The sequence below is a fragment of the Xenopus laevis genome, chromosome 1S, assembly GCF_017654675.1.
Source record: "Xenopus laevis strain J_2021 chromosome 1S, Xenopus_laevis_v10.1, whole genome shotgun sequence".
NCBI lineage: Eukaryota > Metazoa > Chordata > Amphibia > Anura > Pipidae > Xenopus > Xenopus laevis.
The window spans coordinates 178,946,137-178,969,843 of record NC_054372.1 but is presented as its reverse complement, the minus strand read 5'-3'; the positions used below and the strand labels follow the sequence as shown (position 1 = coordinate 178,969,843).

Genomic DNA, 23,707 nt, shown 5'->3' with positions numbered 1-23,707 from the left:
TGGTATGTTAGTCACTGAGTGACTGTGGTTCACAATTATGAAAAAAAGGGGCGGGGCAACAACAGCCAATCAGATTTGGGCCTGAGTTTTGCCACGGCAAGCACCACTCACATTTTCTTCAGGAAATGTACCTCTCTAGTATCTCATTGCTATCTTTACAACAGTGTTCTTCTACATCCCTCTGCCACCTGCCTTAAAACAAATACTAAAGAGAGTGTTATTACACCAGTTTACCGTAAAGGAGCCAGTTTACTAAAATTCAAAGATAGGCAACAGTGGGCTCTTAACATCTGCTGTGACAAATGAGGAAAAATGCTTCCTTGACATAACCAGGCAATAATGTTTAAACTAAAGAACATATAACACACAGGGGCACATTTACTAAGGGTTGAATATCGAGGGTTAATTAACCCTCGATATTCGACCATCGAAGTAAGATTCCTTTGACTTCGAATATCAAAGTCGAAGGATTTACCGCATTTACTTCGAAGGAAAAATCGAAGGATTTTAATCCATTGATCGAACGATTTTCCTTCGATCAGAAATTGCTTAGAAAGCTTATGGGGAAGGTCCCCATAGGCTAACATTGGTGCTTGGTAGGTTTTAGGTGGCGAAGTAGGTAGTCAAAGTTATTTTTAAAGAGACAGTACTTCGACTATCGAATGGTCGAATAGTTGAATAATTTTTAGTTCAAATCGTTCGTTTCGTAGGTCGAAGTAGCCAATTTGATGGTCGAAGTAGCCAAAAAAAAACCTTCGAAATTCGAAGTTTTTTTCATTCTAATCCTTCACTCAAGCTTAGTAAATGTGCCACTTAGGGTTGTCACCTGGCCAGTATTTTACTGGCCTGACCTGTAAAAATGATGCTTGACCTCAATGTTATTAATAGGGAAAAAAAATCTAAATATACAGGATGGCCAGTATTTTTTTCCATAAAAGGTGGCAACCCTAATAACACTATGTAGGGGAAATGAAAATAAATGAATACTATCAAAACCATAAAAATGTCTTAAATCTCATAGAGACCTGACAACTATTAATTTTTTGAGGGGAGGTTAGCAAAGTATGTGGCTAAGGCATAACCAGGCATGGCATGATTGGCTCATGGCATACAAATGGCCAAAACCACCTGGATTTGGTCCCTGCATATACATTAAATTTAGTACTTTGCCTCTAACTTCAGGAAGCCATTCCCTTCGACCCTAACCCTTCTTGCTCCTAATCCGCACCCAACCCACCCAGTACTTCTATTTATCAGACCCAAGCTGACACAATGGTTCTCGATGCAGACAGGAGAAGAGGCTTATGCCCCCGTAGGGGCCTAAATACTTCAATTTTAGCTTAGATACCCCTGCCGTGTATATTGCTGCTACCCAACATACATTTGAATAATTAATATTATGGCTGCAGGGATTTGTTACAAGTAGGCGTCACCTTTCAGAGCATTGTAGGTAATTATGATTTTCTGTAACCCCCTAATCAGCATAATTTTTGCAGTTAAACTAATCAAGGCTTTTGCTTTTAAGACACTTTAATTAAAGGATATATTATATTAAAAGGAATGGTAATCAAATCCTCTGATCAAGCATTTTCAGTTAAAAAAAATCAATGCGCTATTGAGCCAGAAGTGCTCAGTTACTAGTGAGGTCTTGTTTGTGCAATGCAGAAGTGTATTTGATCCGCATTTAATTTTGCTGGAAAAATGTATTGGGTGCTAAAAACAGATATTAGCCAAGATATACTGTATGATGATGCTGTTTCCTCATCCATTACTGGTCATACTGAGGCCTTAAAGGTGAAGTAAACCCCATTTCTAATAACCCAGAAGTGCTCAGTTATTAGTGAGGACTTGTTTGTACAAGAAATGTACTTGATCAATGAATTTTGCTGGAAAAATGTATTGGGTGCTAAAAACAGATATTAGCCAATATATACTGTATGATCTGAGGCTGTTTCCTTATTTATTACTGGTCATACTGAGGCCTTAAGGGATGCTGGGAGTTTTAACTTAAGAACATGGAGAGTGCAGGGGCTTTGCATGCGTACCATGGGTTGATGTCTCCCCTAGTCTCCCCTTGTGGGGACGTTTTGCTCTATTTCATACTCCTTATCTGCACAAATCAAACACAGACCTATGGTGGGTCAGATAGAGTCCTGCATTGGTGGGTACCCGCAGCTTACCCGCAAAAACATTCGGTACTTTGCGGGTTGAGGGGAGAAGTTCTGGGTGTGGGTAAAGACGCGGGTCGGCGGTTTGCTGGTCACGGGTCTTCTCAGTAGTGATATTTACTCCTTTTTTCTGGTCACGGCTACTTTTGATGACATCACTTCCGGTTTACAATGACAGCACTTCCTGTTTTACCCCTTTTTTTCTGAGCATGTCTACTTCCGATGATGTCACTTCCGGTTTACAATGACAGCACTTCCTGATTCCTAAAGGTTAGCAGTTCGCGGGTCCGGGTTGCGGATAAGATACTTGTAGGTAGGGTCAGGTAGTAGAGTTGCCACCTTTTATAAAAAAAATTTACCGGCTGCTGGGGGCGGGGCCTCAAAAGGGGCGGGACATGATTTCAAAAGGGACGGGGTGGGACATCAAAGGGGGCGGGGCCACGCGACAGAGACCCGCGGACGCTAGAAGAGGAAAAAAAAAGTTGCAGGGGATTGGGGGCAGGCCGAGGGCTCCTTTTGATCGTATTACAAATTTACCGGCAGCTACATTGCAGGTAAATTTGTAATACCGGCCCCGGGTGGCAACCCTATCAGGTAGTGGTTCCAAGCGGGTAAGAATGTGGGTTGCGGGTCCGGGTTGCGAATTGCAGGTTGCGGGTACGGGTCCCAAAAAATTGACCCGCGCAGGACTCTAGGGGCAGATCAGTTGAAAAGATAATTTAAAGTAATTTTTAGCTACAATAACTTTTAAATAAAGTATCTCTAAGAAATGTCAGGTCCTTTATTTAAATGTAATGAGATGCAATGCACCAGTTTTTTTATACTGTTATTAAAAACAGTAAGTAAATCTGATTAGGGCTTATCATGGATAGAGTTACAGATACTAGAAGGCCTCAGTCTTCATTTATCTGCACCATCCCTGGAAATGGGGTATTGGTTCATATTTAGCACAGACAGGGGATGAGCCTTATGGTGGGAAACTTGACTACAAATCTAAGAGTGATGCAGAAGGTTGCAATGTACCCTTGCCTATATTGTATATTATATCCTGGCCTGGATTGGCCAGCCGGGTGCCCAAGTCCTCCTTGGACGGTCCATCTTCCCACACAACTTGTTTGCTCATTTGCACTCTTCCAGTTATGGTACTTAGCTCCCAATTCTACAATCTTCATAAAAATGTAGATGTGGCTGGCATCTGACAGCTGTTGTTCCATGTTGTTGTTTTTTTGTGTTGCCAGTTGTCCGTGGTGTGGAAAGTTCCAAGCAATACACAAATACTTCCCTTCATACCAAACCTAAAAAATGGGGTATTTTTAGACCATGATGGCTAAGCTCGGTTATACCCAGAAACATTCCCCCGTTTATGGAACCCTTTTAGATTAATTCAACTTCTAGGTAAATTCCTCCCCTCTTCTGTCTTGAAATAAATATATATTTGACATTATTTTTAGATTCAGCCCGCCTGAAAAGAAAGATATATGTTAAAAAGCAGCTTGCGGGAACCATATATCATATGAAGTGTGTATAACTCTCAGATCTCCTTACAATACTGAATCTTATAATCACACAGTGCACACAAGAGCCCTAATGAATATGACAATATGGAACCTAAAGAGCAGAGCCAAAGACAGTCACAGGCCTGAATGGCAAGCAGAACCTGCAAGCCTCTGAACATTGTATTCGCTTCCCATTATAGCACTGCTCAAATGGTACATCAGTTTATTTAATCTCCAAAAGCCCCATGGCTTGATTGATGTCTCCCATACAAAAGAAGAAGATCTGGGGAGCTGCATCAGTCTGAGAGCAAAGTGTCGGCAGCACTGGAACATAAACTGCGTGGGTAACATTTATCCTGCCATTCATGACTCATGCACTATTTAAATGGGGAAATCTCACAGTAAATAATGGTATAATGATACCGGCATAGAAAGAAGTAGTCATTAGCTCCAAAAATCCAGTTTGTGGCTAATCCCATGAGGCTCTCCAATATTTCTGTTCCACAATTAATTAAGGTTTGCTGAAGGTGTGGGTGGGGGCACACAAGTAGGTCGCTATGATTAAAAAGGGAAACATTACTAATTCTAAACCTAATTTTAAGTTGCAACATATTCATGTACGGGGTGCAATAGAGTGTTTGGTGAAAATATATTTTGGACCTGCAGTTGTCTACTTAGAATGATTGCTTTGTGCTGTACAGGTATGGGACTTGTTATCCAGAATGCACGGGACCTGGGGTTTTCCAGATAACGGATCTTTCCATAATTTGGATCTTCATACCTTAAGTCTACTATAAAATCATGTAAACATTAAATAAAGCCAAAAGGCTGGTTTTGCTTTCAATAAGGGCTACTTTTTTCTTAGTTGGGATCAAGTAAAAGGTACTGTTTTATTATTACAGAGAAACATGAAATACTTTTTTATAAAATTGGATTATTTGGATAAAATGGAGTCTATGGGAGGTGGCTTTTCTGTAATCTAGATTGCAGAAACTGTACAATGGTACCAGAGGAAGACAGAAAAGGAGAGAACAGTGAGCAGTTTCTCTATTATAGACAGTGACTATACTGGAGCACTTTTAATGGCAGTGCAAACACACTGTCAAGTAATTCTAAAAATTGCAGGTTAATATTCAAAAATGTTGTTGTACATGGGCTGTACAGCTCAGAGGTACCTTCAGCTGCCTCCATTGTTAATCAGGTTCTATTATAGGGGACCTCTGGCTGCCCATCACAGGTAGACACTTCTTCTATCTCCCTGCTATTCACACTGGGCTATAGTCTAGTTTCCTCAGATGTAAAGCTATTATATTCTCCTATACAGGTCTGTGTTTCTGTTATTCCTGTTCAATAACGTCATTCATTCTGATGTGTTCTCTTTTCTTTTTCTACACTTATTAGAGACATACAACCAAGAAATGGCTTCAGTATACTGAATTCTTACTAATGGCCTATTTCCATTTTTTGTGTTTGTTTCAGGACACAGCTGGGCAGGAGAGATATCGCACAATTACTACTGCCTATTACAGAGGGGCAATGGGATTTATTCTAATGTACGACATTACCAACGAGGAATCCTTTAATGCAGTGCAGGACTGGTAAGTACAAACCTGTGGGAAAGTGTCTTCTTTGATGTGTTTTTTTTTTTAATGCAATGGACTTGATTCACCCATTAAATTGTCCCATTGATGGTCATGCACTTAACAAGGTGGGATTAAATGCAGAGAGAGGCATTTGTTGCTTGCCTCTGCCCTTAACCAGAAAACTTTATTAATATATAGTCTGACATGATATAATAATATGTGGTGTATTTCTGTTAGGGAAACTTTAGGAGAGCTTTGAGAGTCGGGCCCAGGAGCTCTGACACCTAAGGAATGTTTGGCAATTATGCTAGACTACTTTTTAGATTGTTAAAGGACCCCCACCACACTATTTTGTGCAATGTTTTATTGACCCTAAGGCCAACCCTGATCCATAACTTGACATTCAGGGGCACATTTACCTAGGGTCGAATATCGATGGTTAACTAACCCTCGATATTTGACCGTCGAAGTAAAATCATTCGACTTCGAATATCGAAGTCGAAGGATTTAGCACTATTCCTACGATCGAACGATTAAAGGAATAATCGTTTGATCGAACGATTAAATCCTTCGAATCAAACAATTCGAAGGATTTTAATCCATCGATCGAAGGAAATTGTTAGGAAGCCTATTGGGACCTTCCCCATAGGCTAACATTGGCCTCGGTAGGTTTTAGGTGGCGAAGTAGGGGGTCGAAGAAATTTTTAAAGAGACAGTACTTCGACTATTGAAGGGTCGAATAGTCGAACGATTTTTATTTCGAAACGTTCGATTCGAAGTCGAAGGTCGTAGTCGAAGGTCGAAGTAGCCCATTCGATGGTCGAAGTAGCCATATTCGACCATTCAAAATTCGAACTATTTTTCCTCTATTCCTTCACTCGAACTAAGTAAATGGGCCCCTCAGACTCATCCTGGTTGGTATAGAAGAAATTCTAGTGTCCACTGTGTTCCTATTTCCCATGTGATGCGTCTTGCGCTGTCTTACTTCTCGTACAGATTCAGATTTCCAAGCTATTCCTCCGAAATAAAATATGTTATTATTGTATTTATTTATGTTAAGCTAGCCATTCATAGGACAGTAAAAGTATAATGGCCTTTGAATCACGCCTTTCCTGAACCAATATCTAGCCAAAAATCAACCAGGCTAGAAAATACCTCTTTGAATAGCAGATTCTTCCATTCTATGCCCAGCTTTAGTCTATATGCTATGGTGTTTTTGTGAGCATATGTTACTTTTACATAGGAATTTGGCAAACAGGAAGGCTGGCACACACTCTGCTCCCAATTGTAATGTCAGCTGGGTATATGCCACATGCCATACAGTTTGTACGTTGAGCAATTGCTACTTTAAATGTTACATCCTAGCAACTGATGAGATGAGAATTATTCTGATGAATAGACAGTTTATCATGGCTGTATTTGATACCACTTGCCTAATACTCATATTAGGCAACTATAAGGCATATTCATTTTTTAAACGCCCTTAAATCCGGATATATTCGAAATTCGACTTGGGGGTTATTTAAGAAAAAAATTGAAAATCTTAAACTCGAACTATTTTTACCAACTCAAATCGAATTAGACCAAACTCTATTCGAGTTTTTTCCCTGAAAAAAAAAATCGATTGTCAAAGAGGCTACAAACATCTCCAAATTGGTCACTGGACCTCTCCCATTGACTTATACGTGAATTTGGCAGGGTGTAGGTGGTGAATATTCAAATTCAAATTCCTAAAGGGCCAAAGCATGATTCATCTCTAAAATCGAATTCAAATTTTTTTAAAAACTCAAATCGAGTTTGGGTAATTCCCTAGTCAAATGTGACAGTTTTGAACATAAAAAAATTATCAAATCAAATTCGAATTCAAATTATAAAATTCGACCCTTAATTAATCTGCCCCCTAGTGTTTAGTCTAGTCAGCCTTAGTGCCACAGGCAAATGCTCAAATGACCCAAAAAACAATGTTTGGCTTCATGCAGTATTTTGACAGACTGCACCCTGGCACAGAGGGGCCCATTTATTTGCACCTGGGCCGTAAACCATGGCTACAAATAATGACATTGTTCGACCTGCAGGTGGCTGAAAACAGGCCAACCACTGGTTGTTTTTGGTTACTGCCCAAGTGTAAATTCGCCCAGTGTTAATAGATGTTATTGTTTTAATGCAATGAAAAGAGAGGTGTTTAGATCATGGGAAAATAAATTTGGAAGAGAGTAGTAAAGTGTCTTTACTCTGGGGTGAAACTAGTCCTGAGAGCAGCTAATCACCAGCCCATTCAGTCAAGCTGATTTTCTGGTGGGATCCCCAATGGGACTTCCATTCTCTTTAGTCAAGTTCTTCATCTGAAAAGGATGTGGACAATAAGCCCATCTCTATCTCTGTAGTAAAGCTTTTCTCATGGATTGCGCTTGGCTAAAGTAAGAAGTCACAGCACTCACCACTTCATTGCTGGTTAATTCCTTGTTTATTTAGCCAGTTTTGCCACACAAAACAGAACTTTTTGGGGGGGAGGGGACTACACCTCCCTTCGTCTAGATGTTTGCACCACCGCAAAGAGTAACCAAGTATCATAAGAGGTTGTGCTCCCTAAAACATTTTCTCATAGATTGGACCTAGAATCATTCAGTGTAATAAGTAGTATTAAGTCTCTTTGCATGGGTTACATCTGCTCCCTTTCTTTCTTACATCTGCCCTTCCTTTCTTTCTCTCTCTCTCTTTTCAAGTGCACCAGCTAAACAAATACTGATCAAAGTCACATTCTTTCACTGAACTCCTCTGCCTCTGCTCCTCATAGTTTTGACCAGACCTGTCCCTACCAGATGCATAGCAAAATAACAGACCAACTGCAATCCAACAGGATCACTAGATGATCTGTCAAAACTGCAGACCCTACAAGGTTCCAGAGAGATATTACCCACCCTTTTCCAATTCTTCTGTATACCATTCTCAACCACTCGTCCAAGTTATTCCTAGACTAACACTAGACAGTGGTTATGCAGTTATGATGAACAGTGAGATAGCTAAATATGTTATTAGTGTGCCCTAGTATATAGTCATTGGCTGGGGACATATATTCCTTCTTTCTTTTCCTGGTTGCACATATCTAACAATGAGTTTGTTAGCAAAGAGAATGGAAATCAAACAGAGTGTTTTTCATACTAATATGGAGAAGACAATTATTGTACATGACAAGAGTCTGACTTCTGTGAGCATCAAAGCATTGCTTGTCTGGATTAATTCCTGCTGTATAAAGCCACTGCATTGTGCGCACGTTTGGCTCTTTCATTTTTTATGAGCTATCAGCTGCCTTCTGTCTTCCCTAATTGAAATGCACATTATCTGTCGGAAAAACATTTACAGTTTGGACTAGATTTAGGGTGAATGCTTCCTTACTATGCTAGATGTTCACTGAGGCCCAGCCTCCTTTAGTATTTATAAAAGGATGACACAACTGCTGTATGTGCCCTTATAAGTGTAACCCTGTAAAAATGAGAGACTGACATAGTCTCAAGACCCAAGGCTCACCTATCTCCTTTTCATTACAATATTGTATTACAGAGCTGCAATATTTCAGATATTAAAGACGATCATATTAACCTACTCCAAACAGCATAGGGACCCATGTGCATAGAATCCAGCCTGCCATGGATTTCTAAAGGGATGCAGACTAACAGCTTATTTCTCCGTGTTCTTTACAGGCCAGTTCCAATCCATGAATCACCACTAAATGCATAGGTTGAGCATCACTTTTCTATGCCAAAAGCCGCCTTTCCCAAAAGCCGCCGTTTCCCTTAAGCCCCATTCCTTTTCTGATTCATGGATTGGAAGTGGCCTGTAAACAACAGAGATGAATGAGCTGTTAGTAAGAATCCATGCCAGTTTGGATTCTAGGGTTACTGGGGAATCATGTGAAATCCTGTTCTGCATATCCAATATCTTTGGACAATTCTGGACAAAAAGCTTTGCTTCTACCTCACACTGGGTCCCGTTTATCTCTTTTTTTCCAGTAGTATATAGATCTGCTTTATCAGTGTACACTTGATGTCTCTTTGTAACTTCAGCACTAGGACTGTTCTACAGAGAAGGCAGGTGGTGACAACCTTTAAATAAATCCATAAAAACTCTGCTACAAAACCTTTCAACCTTGTGTCATCAGCTGAGAATAAAGCAAAAAAACAAAACAAAAACGGATGCCCTAGCTTGCATTCACAAAATGTGTACATAACAACTAATATCAGTCCTGTACTTACAACCAGTTCTCCATAGAGACATGAATACTGTGCCACCTAACTTTACGTTAGATGCTGAAAATGTTCATGCATTCCCAGATATTGGCTCCAAGCAGTCTGCAAACCATTTGGAAACCATTGACAAAGCAAGACATGCAGGCATTGATACCATATTTATTTTTTTGCAATGTTTGTTTCCCCTGTCTGTACTTTTACTGTATTGTAACTATATAGTGCATTGTGTATCCAATTAGTGGTATATAAAAAAAAGATATATATGCATTCAATGCAGTACAGTTCCCTATCCAGTCAGGGGTCCAGCTTTATTCCTCTGAGATATGCCCTGGGGGTATATCATGTTTTTTTCGGAAGAGCTCAGAAAGGAGATAACTGGATTGATTTGTTTTCCTTGACACTTTCAGTTATAAATCTCTCTATGTTCAGATCTGCTTGAAAAGATCTGCACTGAAAGATTATTGAAACTGTGAAAATTCCCAAAATGCTTTGTTTTTACACGCTCCAAATGCATATAGTGAATGGGCGTTTTTTCTTATGGCGACTTTTTTGTCCTAATGTATTAAAGTCAATGGCCATTTTTTTCTTATGGTTACTTTTTGCTCCAAATGCATAAAGTCAATGAGCGTTTTATCTTATGGCGACTTTTTTTCTTAATACATTAAAGTCAATGGGCATTTTTTATTATGGCGGCATTTTTGTCCTAATGCATTACAATCAATGGCCGTTTTTTCTGGTGACTTTTTTGACCTAATGCATTAAAGTCAATGGCCATTTTTTCTTATGGGGACTTTTTTTGTCCTAATGCATCAAAGTCAATGGGCGTTTTATCTAATGGCGACTTTTTCTTAATGCATTAAAGTCAATAAGAGTTTTTTATTATGGCAGCATTTTCGTCCTAATGTATTACAATCAATGGCCTTTTTTTTTGGCGACTTTTTTGTCCTAATGCATTAAAGTCAATGGGCGTTTTTTCTAATGGCGGCTTTTTTTTCCTAATGCATCAAAGTCAATGGGCGTTTTATCTTATGGCAACTTTTTTTCTTAATGCATTAAAGTCAATGGGCGGTTTTTTCTTATGGGCGTTTTTTCGCTGCAAATTTTTACCACAGTTTTGCAAAAAAATTCACACATGGCTAAATTCGGTTATTCATAATCCATGGCTGGCGAATAAATTTGCTCATCATGATCAACGGGCCCATGCTGCCAGACACCAAAAACGGTGTACACAGTATGCTACAAAGCAACATACAACTGTCTGTCTTTGACCTATTTTATTTGCTTTTCAGTGGTGTGTGTGCATTTCTGATACTGCCTTTTTGTCTGTGGGTCTACTTGTAGCCAACCTTGCCGTAGGTATAGCCAAACCAACAATCGGAGCACTAAAAGGGTTGTTCACTTTTGAATTAACTATTGGTATAATATAGAATGTCCTGTTTTTAATTGCTCATTTATAGCTTTATTAGTTATTGATATTCTTCACTGACGCTGCTGAACAAAAACCCAAATCATTAAAAAAAACACAAAAAATTACGAAAAACGAATTGCAAATAGTCTTACAATTCAATGTCTACATCGTACTAAAAGTAAAAGGTGAACTATCTCTTTAACAAATAAATGAACCAGTCCGGCATGTAGTAATATTAACATTTTAAAGGAGAAGGAAAGCTACAATTGATGGGGGTGCCAAATGTTAGGGCACCCCCCAAGGATTTTAATGACTTGCTGATACTCCGGCAATTGATCACTGCATCAATCTAATAGGGTCCTTGATAAGATTCTTTGATATGCTATTTTTTGATATAGGAATTATCAGTTATGGTTATGATTTCTCTTCTTGTTGTAAATTGCTATTTAACAGCCCTTTATCATTGAGAGAACAGCCCACAGCAGTGGGTTAATTAAAATGCATTTATGTTGTGAAATTCATCATGTGAAACACAGTGGGCAGAGAAAGTGCTGAGGATACAAGTTGATAATTTGATAGGAAATATTTGGCTTGGTTACTTGGCAGTTATTCATTTTTTAATTCTAGAGGCTGGATTGCTGTACCGTATCACTACTGAATAGGCTAAGTAAGAAAGCTATTTAGGGTTTTTTGTTTGCATTAAATCATTTTGTCCATTAGGACATTATGGAGAGGATAAAATTAGAAGTGCTGGAAATGTATCCGAGTAATTTGAAGCAATGTGGTTAGTGGTAGGATATCTCGTCAGTACTAATTATTAATGGACTTGGATTTGTTCTAATCCTCGATTTGGTCAACCACCACCCCCTCATTCAGTGGCATAACTAGATGTTACTGGGCCCCACAGTAAATTCAATACAGGGCCCCAAAACATTGGTAAGTTGGTCTATTCTACCAAGATACACTGAAACTGCTCCTTATTTAGGGCCTTACTGTGTCATCTGGGTCGGACTGGGGGGCCCCCCTGCCGCTACGGCGTGTTCAGCATGTCTCTGCACCAACCTGTGTGCTGCGTCTCCGCGCATGCATGCGGCGCCGCATTTATACACATGCGACCGGCGCCTTGGTTGTGCTCATGCACGCATGAAAAATGTTTTTTGCCGCAACCTCTGATAAAGGAGGTCGCTGCATTAAGAGGCAAATATGGGTACGGACCTGGGTCAGCGGGGCCCGGTGTCCCGCCGGTCCAGTCCAACACTGTGTGCCGCTACACCCTTGGGCTACTTGCAACTGCAGGTTCTGCTTCCTTTGTAGCAATGCTTCTTCCCTCGATCAAGGATACCCATACAATATCTCTGTATCTGTGTTGCCAGTCTTACAAACTTTGTGGCCCAATTTGGTTGAGTCCATGGTTGTTGCTGACACCATGTTGGACAGGCAAAAGGTGTCTGCCTCTCCCTTACTTCTGTTGACTGCTGTTGACTATCTTGGGAGACACTGACAAGCCCTTCTTAGGGGATAGCTGTGGAACTGGAAGGTATGCCACTGTGCGGGCCCCCATAAGCGCAGGGCCTGATTGGTCCCAGTAGGTTCAGTTGGCCTATAGCTAGACCTGTCTATTATCCATGCTTCCTAGAAGTTTAGAAGGGTTGGGACTCCAAAGAATGTTCACCCCAAATCTCACTCTAACTGTCCTTCAGTGGTTGTGGTTGGGAAGCCTTTACCCATTTGCATTTGCATTATGCATTTGCGATACTATATCAATAAACATTTACATACAGTTTTCTTTCTACATAAACTTCAGTTGTGGGGTCCTGACATGCTGATAGGTAAGAATCTTGCCACCAGTACAAGCAAAATATAATTTAATTCTGGGGCATGGAAGTTTAGGAGTTTTTGTTTCTTCTTATGATGAGGAAGCAAAGATAAGAATATATGTTAAGTGGGCAAGTATTTTTCAGATGTGATAATGGCAGGTACATCATCATCAGTTTGGATTATTCTCTTCAGTCGAAACAATTATATCTGTTTATGCACAGCCACGTGAATTTTTCTAAACTGGTGGTTGAATAGTCTTTTACCTTAATTGATTGATTTGAATTGATAAATTTTATTTGTCTTTACCAAGGTCAACCCAAATCAAAACCTACTCTTGGGATAATGCCCAAGTGATATTGGTTGGGAACAAATGCGACATGGAAGATGAAAGAGTCATTTCAGCTGAGAGAGGAAAACACCTTGCAGAGCAACTTGGTAAGGACAAAATAACGGGAATGAAAATAGAGCTGGGGTTCGGAAAGGATAACAGTTCTCATCAATACAAACAATAAGTTGCTGCTTTCATTTCATTTCAAGTGAAGCTGTAAATGCCCATTAGGTTAAAATTCATGCGTTCAATCACCTAAATCCTGATAAATATAAAATATAAAATTCCTTTAGCTGACAGATTTTAAAGTAAGTAAAACATTTGCACCTGCAGATGGTGTTGGTAGTATGTTAACATTTTTGGAACAACATGTGGCTCAAGAGTAATTGGGTTTCCAACCATCACGGGCCAAAATATAAAAAGTAAACCACAAATTTCCCCAACACATTTATTATAAAGTTTAGGTGCCTCCAATACAGTTTTTCCCATATTCTTTGCTGATAATTGAATCAGATACAAATATGCACGAAGCAAGAGCTGAGGGAAACTTTAAAGCACTGAACCCCCCCCCGACAAATCTCTAAATAATAAATAAATAGCCTTTGCTGTTCCTTAGCATCCTAGTAGGCTATTCACAAGAAATTTGTTTGCAGACCACCATTATAAAGAAATCAACAGGAATATTATACCAGACATGATGTTTCTTCAGTCATTTCTCCTTGCGCATTTGAATGATGCAGAAGCTGCAAGGTGTCCAATGGGACACCCATGGGGATCTCAAGCCCACCCCTCATGAATATATTATTGCCGAAGTCAGGCAGTGTTGGGAAAGAAGTAGGTCTTTGTGTTGTATTCTGGAGAACAGTGATCACCACCTGAATTGCAGGAAATCCATATAGCACAGTGCAAAAACATGCTAATTCGCATACATTTTGGTAGTTTTTACCCAGCCCCACCACTAATGCATGTCCCTGGCCATTACTGCTGAACCTAGTGGGGTATAACAAGGATGAGAGGAGTATAGCAAGAAGAAGGTTACAGTAGTTAAGGTGGGAAAGAATGTAGGTATGTGCGTGACATTACATGAAGCAGATCCTCCAGGGCACATACTACTATCAATTATGAGAATGAACGACTACTTTTAAAGAGAACATCTTTAGTTAATCTAAAACAGTGATTCCCCAACCAGTGGTTTGCGAGGAACATGTTGATCACCAACCTCTTGGATGTCGCTCCCAGTGGCCTCAAAACAGGTGATTATTTTTTAATTCCTGGCTTGCATGAAAGTTTTGGTTGCATAAAAACTAAATGTACAGTATTGCCAATCAGAGCCTCCTATAGGCCAGTCTAAATAAGGGCTACCAAATAGCCAATCACAGTCCTTATTTGGCACCACCAGGAACATAGTTAATGCGTTTGTTGTTCCCAAAATCTCTTTACATTTGAATGTGGCTCACTGATAAAAAAGGTTGGGACTTTTTTTTGCCCTCCTCTGGATCAACTAGCAGTTAGGCAAGTTATATATAGACACATACAAGAGTCCTCTGCACTCAACCCATTATCAATATATTTAAGTCAGAGACATTTTGTGCATACTGCTACTGAAAAATGCCGTACCCTTTAAACAAAACAGGGATTGTTTGTCCATATATTGCAATATATTTAAGATGGACAACTACGTCAAAGTCATCCCATATCTGGCCAGTCCTACGCTTAATTTTCATCTGATTCAATTCTATTGCTTCATTATACATTTTACAAAAGGGACTAGTTTTACCTGCAACTTACTTGCTGCTTTCAAAGTAAAACTCCTTTAGGCAAGTTATATATAGACTTAAAATAGGGGTGTCCAAAAGGTAGATTGGGATCTACCAATAGACCTTTAGTTGGTGATCAGTAGATCTCAAGACACTGTCAACAAGCGTTGATGTTACATTAAGGTTATATAAGTAAGGCTAAGGTTATATAAGGTTATAGTAAGTTAAATAGTAGTTTGTTAAATATAGCAATACAGTATTTTCTCATAAATCATTATTCAAGTAATATTTTCAATGGAACAGAATGCTAACAATGCTTTTATGGCTGTAGATCATAATGGGACAACATCACTAAAAGTAGACCTCGCATTAGTAAAATATGGGCGCTCCTGTATTAAAAGGTTGAACTTGATGGACGTGTGTCTTTTTTCAACCTAACTTTCTATGTTACTATGTAATGCAACACCACTAATCCCATTTATTACTGATGATGTTACTGGGGGCTGTTGATAAGCATATATTTTTCATGTTATTTAAGGATTTTGTATATTACAAGGATATTTTTCACTATATTTGAAGTTCTTATGTCTGTTGTGATGTGTCTGAGCAAGAGTTTTTTTCCCTCCCCTTTCAGGTTTTGAGTTTTTTGAAGTAAGCGCTAAAGATAACATCAATGTGAAGCAAACCTTTGAGCGGCTGGTGGATATCATTTGTGACAAAATGTCCGAGAATACTGAAACAGACGCAGCAGCTACGGCTGCGAAACAGACCACAAGACTAACAGACAAGGCACCACCACAGCAACCCAACTGCGGATGTTAATAGTTTCATCTATGAGTGTGTTCAATTGCCAATAAGTATTTAAAAACAAAACAAAAAAAAACAACAAAAATAAAAAAGGTCCATAAGCTTTCCCTTACTACTGCCTTCATATCTACTTGAAAAAAATGAAAACAGAGCTCTAATTTTGTATGGTAAACTGATGATGGCAAGAAGGAGGCTGAAATATTCTAATACTGGGATGGCTGAACAGATAGAAAACTACAGGTTTAGGCACGGCAATCAGTGCCTAAATCAATACCCCTGATGTTGTTGAGCTGCAGTTCACAACATCCCATCGTCAGTCACAGCAATATCTGGAGTTTCTTCAGTTGACCATCCCTGGATTAGACATTGGAGATGAGATATTGTAATTCTGGGATGGCAATCCTGTAGCACTTTCCCTGTTTCTGATTTTCAAATCCCAGCTGAATTTCGGCAACAGATGGAAAACTGCAGTTTAGATCAGGCACGAGTAATTGGAGCTACTCCTGGAGCTGTAGTCCCACCCAACAACATCTGGGGGTTCTTTTGTTGTCCATCCCTGAGTAGACATTGCTTTTTAACTAATGTCCTTTATTTCAGCTGATTGCAGAAATGTATAAATATCAGTATGATTTTATGAGGCGAGTGTTTTCATTAATATAAGGTGGGCTACTTTATGGTCCACACAATACTGATATTGTGTATGTTCTTTCTCAGTTCAAGATCTCCAGACTTGCTCTGTGCTGTGTACATTTTTCACGGCCTTTCTAGAGCTTTCCCTCAAATGGCACAACAGTTACCAGTTGTTTACCTCTAAAATACTATTGAATAGAGTATTTTTTTGGTTCATCAGCCTAGTAGATATCAATATGATAATCCTGTTGCATTGCTCAAATTATTTTCTGATAAATATCTCAAGACCTTTAGGGTTTCATGGTTGTTGCTTCTATTTGTAGCTGTTTTGGCATGATGGGGCATGACTGAGGTGGAAAAGTGGTCTCATTCTAATTTTTGACAAGGTTCTACACTTAGCAGCTGAGCTTACCAATGTTTTAATAACTGGGGCCCCTCATGGCAGGAGGGTCCTACTTACTTTGTAGTAAGGGGCCCTGTGATTCCTGATGGTGGCCCCGAATAGATGCTTGGGGTGAGCTGCCAGTATCATCTCATTGTATTGTTGATTGGATACTTTAGAATTAGCCATCAGCACTGTACTACACACACACTGCATATAACATTTTGCAATGTTCTGCATGCTTTTCTGAGTAGTGATCGGCGAATTTCTCCCGTTTCGGAGCAAATTCGCGAAAACGGCAAAAAAATTGCTAGAAGGCATCAGAATTGTTGACAGAGTCAAAAAAATTTAACACAGGCAAATTTTTGCAGAAATTTCACAAATGTATTCGCCGGTGCAAATCACGGAAAATTTCGCAATAAATTCGCCCATCACTATTTCTGAGCATTGGCTGGTTAATAAAAGGGGAAAACCTTCTGGGTTTTTTCTGATATTATTTCCAAGCCCTACTCTCCTATATCTGTTCTGAATGATTCAACCCAAGTTGACTAATCTGATGAAAACACACAGAAAACACTCCTTAATCATACTCTTCTATTCAGTGAATACATTTCCCTACATAACACCCATTTTTCCCTTTTACTCAACTTTATAATGGCAATTTGCTTCTGAGTAGCATATTCAAAGGCATAGTAGTCAATTCATTCATATACAGTAACAGAACTCCAGACTCCTGATTCAGTCAAAACACAGTAATACTGCAAAAACATTCTTAGTATCAAACAGAACCTACTAATATTCAAAACATTAGCCTTTATTCTGTGATTCTTTTATACACAGAGGATGGACATTGGGTGTATGCAATATTCTCTCATCTCCTTGTGCCTATAGAATAGGAAATGGAAACTGTACTGAGGCATAAACTGCATATTCCGTAAAGGTCAGATAAACATAAATTCCCTACAGGGTTTTTTTTCCAGCTCTGCCTAAATATTCGGTATCAGTAACAGAATCTTTACAGCCTGAAGTCACCAAGCAAATTCATATTTTTAGATGCAGCATCAAACGCCTGAGATCTTTTATTCTGCAGGTAGCCATAATATGGACACAAATTAAGATTCAGCCTGGGTAATAATCAATTAATCAATAGAAAATATTGGAGCATTACTCGAAATAGTTTCCAAAATAGCCAGAGAATTTAGTACAGGGATGTTAATGATAAATGTGCCTCTGATTACATATCGGTGGATGTGAAACGCGTAAGGACGTGTAACTTTTAGTAACATTGAATAAACTTCACTTTTACTTCAACGGCTGGCTCAAGGAGTGCGTGCTCATTTTTTCATTTTTTTTCAGGGATGTTAATGCTAGATAGGTTACTACCAATAGATACAAAAACTTAATTTATGGACATTAAGGGGCAGATTTATTAAGGGTCGAAAATTTTTTCATGGTCAAAACTCTCAAATTCGAATTGTGAATTATCCAAACTCAATTCGAGTTTTAATTTGAATTTGAGATTTATCATAATCTGGCCCTTTAAGAACTCAAATTAAACTATTCGCCACCTAAAACCTCCCGAGTTCATGTATAAGTCAATGGGAGCGGTCCAGCGACCAAATTTGGACATCTTAGTAGCCTTCCTGACATTGTTTTTTTTTTTTCGAGGTTGGTAAAATTTTCCGAGTTTTAGATATTTGATTTTTTTTTATAAATAACCCCCCAGTTGAATTTCGAGTATTTTCAAATTTAATAGAGTTTAAAAAATCTCACACGAATTCCAATAGTAACTTTAAGGCTGGAGGGTTTGAAATGCTACTGACACCATTAGATTTCGCCAACTCATTTAAAGTGGGAAGAGTCCATCTATATCCGCGTGGAATGTGTTTAGAATTTGCATATCCACTTAATGCTGCTGAGAGAATAAAATTCAGTGTATGCAGATTTCCCCCATACAACCTCCCCTGACTTTAATGGATTCTTGGTCACTAAGTACCCTGGCCTTGAGGGCAGAGCCACCTGCTTGGCTGCAAGACAAATGCTGTTTTTCTGTTCTTTTATGCGATGTCTCTATGCATTCCCACCAGTAACTTCCATTTTACAAGTCTATAAAAACCCTTTTCATACACAAAATGTTATTCTACTCACTACTATCACAATCCGTCCTTGTTCGGTTTCTTCTTTTTTGAACATCTGAGTTCAGAAAGCAGAACCTGAGAGATGAGTAGACTGGGACCAAGGGTTGTACTGTGCCTCCTTCTGTCTGATGAGGAAAACAGTTGTATCAGTAACACTAATCTAGATAATTGGGAGACCTTCAATAAGATTATCACTTCTATAATCTGAAAAATAAATAAAGAAGGTTTAGCAGGCCCAAAGATACAGCAAGTTGTTTTAGGAGCTATTGGGTTCTGGTGTGTACAGTATAAGGCACCAAGAGATGAAGTGGTTGGGGGTAGAGGTCTGGCTAATAGACTGTTCTTTCTCCTGAATCTTTAAGGTTCTAGAGATAACCAAGCTATTTGATCATTTAGTTGTAGTTGATTTATAATTGACTTAGAATAATAATAAAATAATGAGACATCAGTGCAACATTTCATGGCACCAGCAGCCATGGGTAGCAAGGGCGTCCACAAAACTAGAGTAATATATCCCCAAATGCAACATGAGATCAATGTGTTGTTTTCTTTCCCAGTTCTACATTCTAAGGACCACTTGGCAGTGAGGTACTTAGATCATATTACCTGACTGAATACCCAGCTTTTGGGCAGAACATATTTATAAGTTGAATTTCTGTACAGTACCTAGGAAACCTTATGAAAGCCAGAAGCTTGAGGCATTTTCAACCCCTGTAGCCTCAGAGCTCCCTCTGGTCAGAAATGGATGAAACTGATTTTTGACAGCTTATGTTGAAGTGTCCCACGGCTAAAATCATCTGTTTTCACCAGAATAAAATCTGCACTTTATCGGTAGAGAAAACTGTATTGTATAGATATTTCAAAGTATTTCTTGATCTATGCACACTTACTGCCAGTAGCAGGTGTATGGAGGCAAAGCTCATATAGCCTCCCAATCTATCACAAGGTATGATGTGTCTGACACATGTCAAGCTGACATAGGATACACTATGGCCGTCCCAATGAGCTATGTTTGTTAAAATAGGAATGTTTCACTTCCTTGTTCTTCAGACCAGGAGGCTACAAGTGGCAGTTGCAGTGTTTTTCCTTTGTTTACTATTGTCTGCAATTATAGAATTGTGCAAATCTGTAAATTCGTGTCTTTGTGCGGGTGTAGTATAGTCCTCTGAGTGTCTTCTGAGTTTGGTGTTGCATGATTAAATGTATATGTGTATTTGTGTGTAGATATACATGCACAAGTGCATATACATATATTATATATTTATATATGAATAACCTCTCGTATGAGAGACTTTGGGCCAATAAGTGCAATATTTGGTGACCTGTGTACCGTGTATATAGAGACAGAGTGAGGTGTTTTTATGTGCCTATAATATTTCTTTGAGGATGTCTGGATGACTGGGGTAAGAGCATTATACTCTCATACAGAGAGAGAGAGACAATGGAGTGAGTCAGTAAGTAGAGATTAGTAGTAGTAGGAGCACTGAGAGAAATTAGAGATTTAAATGGATACGTGGGGTATGAAATATTTGCCAGAATATATTTGTATACGATAAATATCCTGAATTCAGTTAGAAATATACATCAAATAAATGAAGATTTAGCAGAAACAATCAATGTACAGGAGATATGGTTATATGATATATGGAACACAAAGAAATGATATACATGTGTTTTGTTGCAAATGTATTCTTAATGTGTAGAGTATGTGAGATTTGTCAAGTGTCAGTTGTTCAGTAGTGATACAAAATGCAGCACCCAGAAAACAGAGAGTGTTCCTTTGGGAGATGACATTGGTGTGAGTTATGACATAATGTGATGGGCGAATTTGTCCCGTTTCAATTTGGCGCAAATTGAATGGGCGAAAAGTTTACGCCGGCACCCATTAAAGTCAATGCATCTGAGTTCTCGCCGCCATTGATTCCGTCACCGGCATCTGTTTTTTTGCAAATTAATTCACCGCAACGAAAAGTGGAAATTCGCCACCAATTTCCGCCTGGCAAATAAATTCGCCCATCACTAATGACATACACTCACACCTTAAGCTTACCACAAGCTCAACTTCTTATCTAGAGCACACTGAGCATGTGCAGTGTCACTGACACTCGAAAGATGGAGATCCAAAATGGGGAGCTTCTGTAAACGTTGACGACTTGGATAATTACTGTTATAGGGTAGCTGTAGCTCTGGGTTGATACAGTAGGGCTATTTATCAACACTGGGCAAATTTGCCCATGGGCAGTTACATGTAGCAACCGATCAGTGATTAGCTTTTTAAAGCCAGCTGCAAGTAGAACAATGAATGCAGCAATTTGATTGGTTGCCATGGTTTACTGCCCATGGGCAAATTTGCCCAGTGTTGATAAATGACCCCCAGTAACTTTAGTTCTCCCTTAGGAACCCCAATTTTAAAGATTCTGCTCAGCATATTCTGGGACCCATGGGTCTGTAAAATATAAAATACATGTACATATCCTAGATACATGATTTAGCCTATAGCATCAGGTAGATGTTATTTTTGACTATGGTAGATGCTGAAAGGGTCAAAAGAGGCATTGTCTTTTTTCGGGTCATTTAATCAACAAGTTTTTCAATGGAGCCACATCTATATGCTTATTTATCAGGTGGGGTATGCCTTAAAATACATCTGCCAAATTAATGATGAATCTTTTGTGAGTAGACATGCAGTATTTTATAAGTATAAATATATGTGTTGGTATAAATATAATACAGTATTTTGACTAATAAGACCCTGAACCCCCCCAAAAAAAAGATTTTTTTTTTAATGAATCTACCCTCACTTTCCCTCAGCAAAATACTGTGTTTCTGATACTATCCCATCATTTTAACATGGGATGGATACATGGAAATAATAATTTAAACTATAAATCCTAAGTTAGAGGCACTTACCCTATAAAAGAAATGTTGTAGCTGTGGTTCTACTCTATGTATAATTGGCCTTCATTACTATTAATTACCACCGTATCATCTTTCAGCTGAATGTCATCATGAGGCATCAGTGCCGATTGCAATCCTTATATTCCATCAGATCTTTATTCCATTCATTATTAGTGGTTGGTTTGCTTTGTTGTTTACATCCTTTACATTTACATCTCTCTTGATGGGAAACGTCCAACAGAATTGGTTTATTTCCAGGTGAGGTTTTTGTTTTTTTGTTGAAACAAATTGTGTAACACTGATGGAACTCTATAAAGAATCTCAGTCATTTTGGAACAGATTCCCAAGGCATTTTAAAAAAGAAAATAAAAAATTATAATTTTCTTCACCAGCTAAAAGAAAGCTAAATTTCAGCCATATTCTTACTAACAAGGCTGTTGGAGTCATTTAGTGAGTAAAGTTGAATTTTGAGTACAATTTTTTTCCCCAGAATTCCAGAGCCTTGTTGTGATCACAAGGAAGATGTGTCCCTGATGCAGTTGTGGCCAATGCATCAAGAGTTGCACAATTGCTGAAAAAGTCTGGTTAGCGTAATCTCCGGCATTCACCATGAGAATTAAATGTGTGCCATATTCTCTCGGCACACCTATGCTGAGGTGATTTGCACAACCCACTATGGAATCTCTGGAACTACTGCCTGGTTCAGTAGCTCCAGGGTTTCCATGCACCAATAGGTGCAGCGGCGCTCAGTTTGGGATGGGAGGGAGAAAGGACTGAGAAGTGCCAAGTGTAATTATTCGGAAGTGCAAAAAGCTTCCTTTAAAGGAGAAGGAAAATCATTCTATACTTGTGGGTGCCAAAAGTTAGGCACCCCCCAAGTGATTGTATTTACTTACCTGACACTGACATAGTGCTGGTGCTCCTATTAGCTATTAGCTATTAATTGCTCCAGCCCAGTATCCTTCCAGCGAGCACCACAAAGCGATCCTCTTTCTGCCCCGGAAAATATGACGATCGAAGAAGCAAGAAGAGGAGCGTTCCATGGTGCTCGCTGGAAGAACAGGTGCAGTTTTCTGCTGATAGGAGCACAGGCCTGGAGTGTCAGGTAAGCAAATAGAATCACTTGGGGTGCCTAACTTTTGGCACCCCAAAGTATAAAATTACTTTCCTTCTCCTTTAAGTACCTTTACTGAATGGGGTTTAGGTGCAACAGACTGTGGGGAAATTTGTGCAACCAGAACTGTAGTAGAGGACATCATTGACCCCTAATTTGTCTAAGGGCAGAGACACAGGCAAAGATTCGGAGAGATTTAGTCACCCGGCAACAAATCGGCTCTTCTTCTGGTGACTAATCTCCCCGAAAAGCCTTAGAATCTTAATCGCCGGTGGGATGGCACTCAAAACGCTTCATTTTTCTATTCCTCATAAGGGAACTTTGGCCAATTTTGGAAAACAAAGTGCTCCTAGTGCCATCCCACTGGCGATTGAGATTCTAGCTGGCGGGAAGGCTTTTGGGTAGATTCGTCGCCCGAAGAAGAGGCGATTTGTCGCTGGGCGATTAAATCTCCCCGAATCTTAGTGTGTGCCCTTACCCTAAATTATCACTTTGATAATACCTAAGGAAACAAGAAATGTGTTCAGAGGTCGCTAATAAAATCTATAGGCAATTAGAAAGGATAATATGTCAATAGTTGTGTAATTGTAAAGAATTGTTTTGATTTTAGGCAATGCATTAACCTGTGTAAATATGCTCTTTGTGGGTTTATAAGTAAGACTGCAATAAAGATATACATATCTTTATATAAACTATGGATACATCAAATATAACACATTGGAGTTGGACTAAATCATAGAAGAACCATAATAGCAACAAGGGGCAGATTTATTGCAGTTCAAACTTGTGTCTTATCGGCAATCTGGGATAATTGCTGCAAAAAAACTGTAATATCATTTTTTTTGACAACAAACATGTTTTTTGTTTCAAAATGTATCAATAAAAACTATTAGGTAACTAAAACCTGCTGACCCATAAATTTATCATTACAATTTG

General features: G+C 39.0%; 1 protein-coding gene across 1 annotated transcript in view; it reads left to right on the top strand.

Annotated features, from left to right (window-relative positions):
• The window catches only part of rab3c.S (RAB3C, member RAS oncogene family S homeolog), a 54,892-nt gene extending 36,960 nt beyond the window's left edge, over positions 1–17,932 (top strand). Inside the window, exons 3-5 of the mRNA XM_018240988.2 lie at positions 5,144–5,262; positions 13,028–13,152; positions 15,437–17,932. Coding sequence (XP_018096477.1) covers positions 5,144–5,262; positions 13,028–13,152; positions 15,437–15,624 — 432 coding nt within the window. The 3' untranslated portion in view covers positions 15,625–17,932. The remainder of the gene's footprint in view (positions 1–5,143; positions 5,263–13,027; positions 13,153–15,436) is intronic.
• The last annotated feature ends 5,775 nt before the right edge of the window (positions 17,933–23,707 follow it).